Here is a 10,104-nt window from a genome sequence, read left to right on the forward strand (position 1 = left end):
TGTCTTTGGAGCGATAACTGATAATAAATGAATCATCTAGACCACAGTGTTTAAAAATCACAGACTGGTGTTTGACTGACCCCGGCGTTTAAAAGTGTGGTGACGACATTCTTGCCAGGCAGTCCTTGGATGGTCGCTCCCTTTCCTGTGGTTTTCTGAACCACAATGACATTCGGTTTGGAGGTCATGGGGATGGTGGTGATCTTAGTCGTCGTGCCTGTAGCAGAGGGAAGACAATATCTGATCTTAACAAAACTGCTTTGATTGATGTTAAAATCGCAGTATTAACCCCCAGTCAGGGTGGGTCACTGACTCACCAGAGACGATGTTGCTGCTGATGATCTTCCCACCCAGAGTGGCCAGAGACTTTGGCACCACTGTGATGATGCTGCCGCTGGTGGTTTTGACGTAAGTGGTCCCACCACTGGAGGTGGATATTCTGGCACCAATGCTGGGGCCAACAGTGGGTCTTGTATAGGTGGTCTGGGTAGCTGCGTACAAAAACATAGTGTTACTATCTAATAATTGTGCCTGGGTATCAAACCTCATTTACTTTTAGCCATGTGTGCTATTCCATAATAGTTTACTGGATTTGATTTGGTTTAAAAGGACGTAAGCTGCCTTGATGATAAGATGGACTCACCTGTGGGCTGAGTGACCAGTTTGGTGGTCATTATGGCGCCGTTGCTACTGACAACCATGATGGGGGACGAGCTGCTGCTGGACAAAGCCACTGATGAAGGCTTGGGCAGGATTTTGCTTGGCTGAACCTGCTGAGTGATTATTTTGACCCCTGTGGAGGAAAAAAATTATTATTTTTCTGCGAGAACTTGATTTAGAAAGAGAGTCGGCCATGTTGTGTATGTTTTAAAAACTTGCTGCACTGAGGGTCCCTTGTGGTCCAAGTAATGTTTAATATTAATATTTGAACAAAAAAGATGGAAAAATAAATGTTTTATCGGCTTACTCATTAGCATACATCACAAATCAACAAACATTCAGCCATAACATCCAGAGAACTAAAATTTGTATTATTTATATAAAAATAATAATAAAGTAAAGGATAATGAAAGAAAGAGCAGAAGAAATAAAGAATGGGATAAAGATAAATGTAATTAGGAAAGAAAAAGACAAATAAAGAGCTATAGAGAGGCAGATAGGCTTACCGGACTCTTGTTTGATCTGGATGGTGGGTTTTGAACCAGGTGAGCTGGTGGTGGTCTGGGTCTGGCTGACACTAGAAGATCCTAAAGATGAGCCCTGCTGCAGCTGTTTGGGTGACTGCTGTTTGGGGAACTGGGCCAGGATCTGAGCAGGGGACCCCACCAGGGTCTTAGGTGAAGGAAGTCTGGCTGAAGCCACCTTCACGCCAGCTGAAGCGGCGCCTGCAACAGTGAGAAGTGACGGTGAGACTTCAATGGTGACCAAACAGCTCTCGCTTATGTCTATTGCCATTAAATGCCAGAAAATACAATATTTTTGTTGGTGCAGAGGAAGGACTTACATGTTGAGACAGTTGACATGACCACTGAAGGAGTCGAGGAGACCACTGTGGTAACTGCGACAGTGTTGGCGTTGGAGGAGGGGCTGGAGCTGGCCGGGAAGACCACCGTCTGTTTCTGGGTTTGCGTGTTCAGCATGGAGGCGGAGCCCAGCTTCGACAGCGCGGCATTGTTGTGAGTGTGGGACTTGGACAGGATGTTGGGCACAAAGTTGGAGCTGGGAGAAGTTGTCACGATGATCACCTAAATGGAGAGGAAGCATTTTAAACCTCAAGTGTTGTGAAGAGAGATGTGTTAAGGAAGAATTGTGAGGATTACGTGAATATGTGCCACTCACCTTCTGTGTGGTGGTGTTGGTGGTCTGGATCGTGGGCTTGGTGAAGGTAATCTTGACGGGGGACAGGTGGGGCGGCAGCGAGTTGGCGATGCTCTGCATGATGTTGCTCATCTTGGGGCTGCCGCTCACCGGCACCGTGATGTTCTTGGATACCTGCGGGGACACCTTGGTGACCTCTTTGAGCATCACCGGCGACGAGCTGGACGAGTTGGTCCGCCTCCGCTTGCGAGGCTTCTCGTCCTCATCGGAACAGCTCACACCTGTTAGGGAAAGGGAGGACGGAAATTCAGGATATCGTAGGAGTGCTAATTTACTTGATTAAAGGGAACATTTTCAGGTTTTTAAAGTATTAAACTCCTAAATTCTAGTAGCTCAGATTAGAGTAGTAGAGGGAGTTCGCTATGCATATTTATAGTACTGTATGTAGAATTCAAATTACAATATCAATAACTGGACCTGAATCAATTAACAACACTACTAAATACAATAAACACAGGTTTTCAGCTGTACCCAAAGTGGTTTGGGGGCTTTAACCAGCTTTGTATCATTACAATGTGTGTAGTATGTGCAAACAAACAACGTTTAACTTCCCTCCATGTTGCCTGAACCCAGAGCTGCTGCTGTTTAGCCTCTCTCGATCTGTCCGTGGCTCTAGGGTTGTTGGTCGAACTACCGATGGTACTTCCGAAATTTTTGCATGCCCGCCTACACGAACAGTCGGATCGAGAGAGGCAAAAGTCCGCCACGAAACGACTTTTGCCGGCAAAAGAGTTGGGAGATCTGGTTGCAGGTAACATGGGAGGGAAGGTAAACATTGTTCATTTACATACACTACTCACACTGTAATGATATGAAGCTCGTCAAAAATCTGCACAGTTTAACTGACCAATTCTTTGGTCTATAAAACATCAGAAAATAGTAAAAGTGTATATAATATAGTTCTATGAATCAGGTAATCTCAATAATCTTAACTGTAAAACTGGTGTTCAAACTACAACGAATTACATCTTCAGTGTTAATGTGCAGACACACTCTATTTCACACTGCCTGTCACACTCTGCTCATACCAGCTGTTTAACATGCACACATTGATAGCAGATGCTTGTTGGAATTGTCGAACAGCTCTTAAGAGATGCTATGTTTAGGAACTTTAAATCCCAGCCGGTGCGGCCCCTTAGATCCTCTGCCACGAGTCTGCTGGTTGTTCCAAAGTGCAGCACTAAAACCTCTGGTGAGACCGGCTTTTAGCTTTTATGCTCCGAGCCACTGGAACAACCTGCCGCAGGATCTGAGAGCGGCTGGAAGTGTTGAAACCTTTAAACGTAAACTTAAAACCTACCTCTTCAGCCTGGCTTATAACAGAGTGGTTTATAGACATTACGTACTGTATTAACTTATTTTAAACATATTATGCTGTAATTTATCTGTAATCTGTATCTGTAATTTCATTTTTTAACCATCTTACTGACTTTAATAGTTTTTAGTACTTTCCTCTAGCTTTTATTAAATGCCATTTTATTGTATTTTATTGTCATTTTATCTTGGTTTTGTTTTATTAAAACTTATTTTCATTTATTTATTAATTTTATGTCCTTTGTCCTGTGGAAAGGATAAGCCATCATGCACTGTAAAAATGATTTGTTTCCATCATGGCTTTAGTTGTGTTGTTTGTTCCTGACACAAGAATGGTGTTAAAATCACTTATAAATAAGTAAACAAGCCTTGTAGTGCCCCCTTCAGGCTGATCTGTGCATTTTCTAAATGCCTGAGCTAAATTTCAACCCTCTGAGAACACATCATTCATTGAGGATGTATGTAATATGAATATTACAATATGAACGTCATACTTGTGATGAGTGGGAGTAATGCCAAGGAAAAGACTGCATTCCTAAACTTCTGCTATATTATGTGTGAATTAAAGTGATGTTATGAATAACTGGACTCTTATATAACGATGTTCACATGAGTATTCTTGGAAAACAGACAGATAAAAGTGTGTTTTTGTGCATGTTACATTAATGTGTTGTTGTGTAGTGCTTATGAAAGTTTCGGTGTCCTGTGAGTTGTATTCTTATGAATGTCTTATGGTGACAATTAAGTTTTCTAATTCATATTCTTGAAGAGCAACACAACACCCCCGTTTTAGCTCTTATACTGTTTTCATACAGTATGTGTTCGTACACATGTTTTACAGATTTTCTTTGGGCTAGAGAAAAGGACTACCTGACTGCTTATGCAATGAACATTACCGACCTTTGAAGAAGAATTGGGGCATTGTAACTATTACAGTGTCAGTAGACACAAACAGGAAACAAGAAAAAAGATATAATATGCAACAAAGGTCCCTGTTTGGAAACAAACCAGGGATGTTGCCCTTCTGTGGTATTTAACAACTAGGATAGACGCCCACCATTAATTATCAAATTACTCTTCTAGTTTCTGTACCAAACTAAATAACAGTGTGTCAAAGGAATAGTTTGACATTTTGGGAAACACGCTTATTAACTCGCTTGCAAAGAAGACTTCCTCCGAGACTTCACATAATGTTGTTTTTACACAGCAGGTTTTTTTATTTATTTTATATCTTGATTTTATTTTAAGAATAAATTTAGCTGCATTACCGTTCCACTTGGCCATATCTTTAATATCCACACTGAAATAACTAACCAAAGGTTGAATGTCAGACAACTCATTCTACTGTAGTGTTGGGTTGTTTGCCAATGCTTCATGTACAGTTGAGCTCCCAGTCAGATGCAAGCGAACATGCCAGGATTCACTCACATGGATCCTCACTCACTGAATGTACTACACACAGTGAACATGTCGTGAGCTCTGAGTGACACTCAGTCACTCAAGTACACTCCTCTCCCTCTCCCTCATGTCTTGAAGTAGTATCAAATAATTGATTTAATAATTAGCAGCATGCAATATGAAAAAAGAAGTGGCTGAGCCTTAGACAATCTCAGATCCTTTCAGTGTGAGAGAACGGTGCAGTAATTAATTCAGTGAACGTATATCAGACTCAGATCCTCTCATAGACTGTATACTCTCAGTTGTGTAGGGAAAATATATCTGCTGTGTATAATAGGGTAGGACTTGAGCTTTCAGTTTGCAAACTAAATTCTCAGCTCAGTGGCTTATCCTTCACAGCTGTGTTTCAGTTCAAAGTGGGAATACGCAGTCGGAGCTCATCAAGAAATCTTTTGAAAAAATCGTTTTAATCAAAAATTCCTAGTGCTTCAGTAAAAGAACTACCGTGCCCGTCACTATTCCTCTGATAATACTTTCGTAATTGACAGTAACTGCGCCCCCTCTTTTACTTCTACTCATACATAACTAACTTGACGAAGCATTTATCTCCAGCATGTAATTCAACTTATACTTTGTCTGTTTTATTTAACTTTCCATAACTGGCATCATCAAGTTTTCCCTACATTCCTTCAATCAACCATAAATGGGCAAGATTGATTGGATGTTGCTGACACTCACTTTTTACGTAGACGGTGCTCCCGCTGGGCAGCACCACCACGTTGGAGGAAGGACTGGGTGGTCGTGGTGATTTCACAGTTGCCCCTATGGTGCCGCTGGTGGCTGTGGCGCTTGTGGAGGTGCAGGTGGTGCTTGTGTAGGAGTAACATACAACCACTGCAGGGAGGAAATGAAACATGTCATTCAATGTCTGTTATAGAATATAAATATCTGTTTCAATACGCTCTTAGTTGGATGTTAAGTGACGCTGTCCCACCTTCTTTGTTTCCGGTTTCAGCTGGCAACAGAAGGGAGGCATTCTGATTGGCTGTGGCACTGGCCACAGCATTAGCAGTCACAGTAAAGGCTGTCTGAGGGACCAGCCTCGGCATCAGAGGAACAAGCCGGCGTCCTTCAATGGACCATTCAGACGAGCTGTTCGGACCTGACATGCTGAAAAAGATAAAAACGTTCAGTACAAAGACATTCATGTCTACAATTCCAGTTGGTAGTAGACCTAGCCAACCTAGTTTGAAGGAAAGATAGAGATACAAATTTACAATAACAAAACCAAATACTTAGGAGAGCGACTGTGTTGGTGAATTCAGGACGCTTGTTGGAACAGATGGTTTTTATTTAGTTTCAGTCCAGCTTTAAGTGTGCTTTTACAATTACCTGCTAGGTAAAATTATTGGTTTTGTCAATGGTTAACCAAAGTGCCTGTTGTTCTGGTCTGAGATGCTGTTCTCTAGCATGACATCTAGTGGCAGGGGAATTTTGTATAGAAAACCTGTAACACTAGTGCCAGAGCATATGAGGCCATGATTGGGGAAATTATAATTAACTGTGTCTCTCCTGCCTTCTATTCATTTCCATACACTCTGAAAATCAGCAATCACTCATACTGACTAGGTTTACATGCATAAAATATTCCCGTTTTTCCCCCTTCTTCTGAAAAAAAAAAAAAAAACCTATATTCCTACTTAGCTTTATACATGGCAACTGAAAATGAATATTCCAGTAATCAAAAGAATTTTCCATTTTCCACTGGTGGCAAACACAGCCTCCCTCCATCATTCATTAAACCACCTTCTCAAAAAAAGGTTGGCACTGCGACACTTGCACACATCCAGAAACCTGCTGATATCCAAGTCATTCATAATGTTTAAAAGTTGGTGTGTTTCTCCGTGGGCTTTTCTTTTGTGCATTCATCTCTCCTCAAGCTGTGCAAACCTTTGGCTAGTTGGTTTGTTAACAAACACAGAGATGACTGTAAACAGGCAGGCTGTGTGTTGCAATCTGTGGTAAAAACCCCAACTGAGACGCATATGCCAAATGATCTGTATCCATGGCCAAAGAATGTTCCTAAAACCTGAATAATATTGGCATATCCCACATGTCTTAATCGGAAAATGCCTCATTCGGGAAAAAGGCCTGGTTAGGAACATCCACATTTTATTTACTTGTTGTTGCTGAAATGAACATGCTGGGAAATGGACACATAAAATTCCTTTGCTTATTCCATTTGTTACTCCTCATACTGTAAGGTGCTGCACATGCCAACTGACCCTCCTACATGTTCGGGACAGTTATACACTTACTGATAAGCGATGGTGGTGAGGCGTTCATCGTTCACCGCCCTGCGTACTTCTGCGCGGTGGCGCTCTGTTGAGATACTGGGAGGATGGGGGAGGGGGGGGTGAACAAAAGGGCACAGCACATGTTATATAAAGCAAAGTTTGTGTCCAACAATTGGAGAAAGTGTTTCTCTCAATCATAATGTTTTAGAATATGTGGGAAATAGCTACCCAAGGATTTTAGTGAGTTCTCCCAGCAGATCCTTCTTGTCCTTTGTCAGGTCTCCTTGGGCTCGCAGGGCACTGATAACCCCGGCATAAGCCTCCAGCTCTGGGAAACAGAAGCACGCATGTTTATGGCCAACCTTTTTCAATCTGATAAACTCAGATATAAACTTTTTTGGCTGATTAAAAGTCTTTTTTCCAGCTGAGTTTCATAAAATGCTGTATACATTAATGGTCCTATGTTTTGTATGACCTTACCCAGTTTACGGAGAATTCTTTTGCACTCATCCCTGCCCAGGTCCAGGATGGTGGGCCATACCACCGGCATGGTCCCAGCCAGCACCGGTTTCTCCAGCTGAATCATGGGCTGAGTGGAGAGTAAACAATGACGCAGGTTAAGATTATTAAGACATTTTAGCATACACCACACTGCTGCCTGCTGATGTGCTCCCAGGCGCTGCTCTGTGCGTTTCAAGAGCTTCAGAGACAACATCATTCATTCTCAACGTTTAAAGTAAGATGAGGTCCAAAGTATGAAAGAAAAGTGGACATTTATCAAACAAAATCAAAACAAATGTAAACTAGTTAATCCCTTCTGAGCTGTAGACTTCACCAGAACAGTCTGACTGACAGGATAATTATCTATCATACTGCATGATGAGTGGAATAAACCCAGTGTGGGCTCTTTCACATATTTTAATTAAGTGTACTCAAGTTGAACTGAATGAAATATTCCCTATAAAGAAGCTTCTCTCTCAGACGAACTGCTGTGAGTAATTACTGTGCTAATTAGCAACACTCATGCAATCATGCAGCTTTTGTGCAACACACAGATAAAGGGACATAAGGTACCTTGTTGAGATGTTATGTGTGGGAAGTGAAGAGCAAATTAATGTTGTGGCGCTGGATCTTTTTTATTATTGCATACGACTGCAGGATTACGTCATTGTTCATTTCTGAGGAACAGGTCAGCTTTAACAACAACATGCACTTTTATGATTAACACCGCCTTGAAATTAAATGACGCTAATTAACTCTGTTTGTTTCCAAAGGCACTTTAATAGAGCAAAGTACAGATGAGCTCTTGAAACATTTACATTATTAAAAGGTTGTTTTTTTTTTTAAGTTCTCTTCTGAATAAGAAATGAAATTGTAAATAGGAGCTCATAAAGATACCCTGAAGGCATCAATTGTACCTTCCCATGAAGTGAACAAACCAACGCTTGGCCACAAAGAAGAAGAAAGAACAAATCCCCTGAAACAACCAAAACCAACAATGTGTTAGTCCATCAATTAATAACTTCTGACTTCTCTACAATGGCTGTATACTCAGTCCCAAACCTGTAAATTCAATAAAATACAATAATACTCACAATTATAAAGCTTCCTTTTTTAAAAAAGAGGTCATTTTTACTGAAACAGATGGTCAGTGTAGTGTTTTTCAAGTAAGACTAACTGAAAGTAATCTACAGTGGCCTGCTGCAAGGTAACTAACCTGTGTAACAGTGAGTCATTGATGGGTTTTAATAGTTTTTTAGACAACTAGGGAGCTATAACTGACTTAACCTACACAGACAATACATGTCAGTGGGATCAATCCACTGTTGGTTTTGGACTTTACATGGACTTTGCTGGCAGTATAATAAAAACAACACAGAATGTCACTAGACATATACGTTAAATGATGCCAAACTTCATTTACAAATCCAGCAATTTAATTTCCGCTTGTTGCTGGCCACGTCTGCAGGGTTCCCACTCTTATTCAATAATAAATTATATTCCAGGACCTTTTCCAGGAGTTTTTGTGACAATACAGGACAGCACTTGCTTATAAACAGTCATATAAGCAGCATTTTTTGGGGCAAACTGACTACATTAATAAAATAAAACTAAAATACAAAACTTTCCAGGACAACACAGATTATTTCCATAATATATGGCTATTTTAATCCACTTCCAGGTGTTTCCTTGACTGGAAAACTCGTCTCTAAATGTCCAGCTTTTCTGTGTCTGCTGGGTTTATACAGAATATAATCCACCAGACTCCTGTTTGTCTCTCACTGTTTACATTGGGCAGTACCGCCCACCACTGGGCACATTAGTAACTACAAACATTGTGGGCGTACAAGGCCAACAAACACACAAAAGTGGAGTTTTTGTTTGATTCAAATGCTGAGTAAAGAACAGTTTACACGCCGAAAGCAAGAGAAGGCTTTAATAATTGTAAACCAGTGCGTTTATCCCACCAGCTTCCGACATTTGAGCACAAACAACAACAACAACAAAAACACCCTTTTACTGTTCAAACTCTGTCGGTCTGCGCATCAATGTATTCCTGCTCCTGAGCCATTTCATTGCGAAAAAAAACCACACAATAAGGTTAAAATACATGCGTAAAACGTTCAGAGCAATGCGTACGACGACCCTTCAACGCAACAACATTACATTTAGGTTTTAACGCGGACTGAAAACCTGTGCAATGGGTCTTACCATCCGTTAGCAGGGCAACTCCAAGGCCTTGGTGTACTCCGAGATCCAAACAGACATGGCGCACAATAACACATTTAGCTCACCCACCGCATTGTGTAGTTGTTCTCCGATAAATCGCAGCGAAGAAAACTAAAGCTGAGGCTGCTAAAACAGCCCAATCTGCCCTAAAGAGGTCCTGGTGTTTATGTTTTCTGCTAACTAGCAGGCGGCTGGCCTGTGGGTGTATGTGGAGTTTCTTCTTTGTGTGATGTTTGAGGATACCAGGTGCAGTGCTGCCCCCTACAGATTCATAGACTTTATTAATCCCCGAAGCTCCTGATTTCATTTATCATGTATGTACTCTGCAGTGGACAGCTGCAGAGGACATCCTGGCCTTTCCAGTGATATCTCAAGTGTTAGGATTGGATGAGGGGAACTGTTTTTTCAGCTTGAGACTAAAAAAATAAATAAATTAGAAGACACTTTTTTCCTTGGTTCTCAGGAGGCGAAGGGAAATTGGGTCGTC

At 41.3% G+C, this 10,104-nt stretch overlaps 1 protein-coding gene across 4 annotated transcripts in view; it reads right to left on the bottom strand.

Moving 5' to 3' along the window:
• Positions 1–9,848, bottom strand: part of emsy (EMSY transcriptional repressor, BRCA2 interacting) — a 22,429-nt gene extending 12,581 nt beyond the window's left edge. For all 4 annotated transcript variants that reach the window (XM_035666369.1, XM_035666366.1, XM_035666367.1 and 1 more), the window contains exons 1-12: positions 9,600–9,848; positions 7,368–7,476; positions 7,116–7,215; positions 6,909–6,983; positions 5,585–5,760; positions 5,329–5,484; positions 1,840–2,099; positions 1,505–1,745; positions 1,167–1,385; positions 644–793; positions 318–491; positions 81–217 (exon numbers count right to left, since the gene is read on the bottom strand). In XM_035666369.1, coding sequence (XP_035522262.1) covers positions 81–217; positions 318–491; positions 644–793; positions 1,167–1,385; positions 1,505–1,745; positions 1,840–2,099; positions 5,329–5,484; positions 5,585–5,760; positions 6,909–6,983; positions 7,116–7,215; positions 7,368–7,476; positions 9,600–9,602 — 1,800 coding nt within the window. In that variant the 5' untranslated portion in view covers positions 9,603–9,848. The remainder of the gene's footprint in view (positions 1–80; positions 218–317; positions 492–643; positions 794–1,166; positions 1,386–1,504; positions 1,746–1,839; positions 2,100–5,328; positions 5,485–5,584; positions 5,761–6,908; positions 6,984–7,115; positions 7,216–7,367; positions 7,477–9,599) is intronic.
• Between the last annotated feature and the right edge of the window lie 256 nt (positions 9,849–10,104).

Source organism: Morone saxatilis, unplaced genomic scaffold, assembly GCF_004916995.1.
Source record: "Morone saxatilis isolate NCDOM2014 unplaced genomic scaffold, NCSU_SB_2.0 Contig20, whole genome shotgun sequence".
Lineage (NCBI taxonomy): Eukaryota > Metazoa > Chordata > Actinopteri > Moronidae > Morone > Morone saxatilis.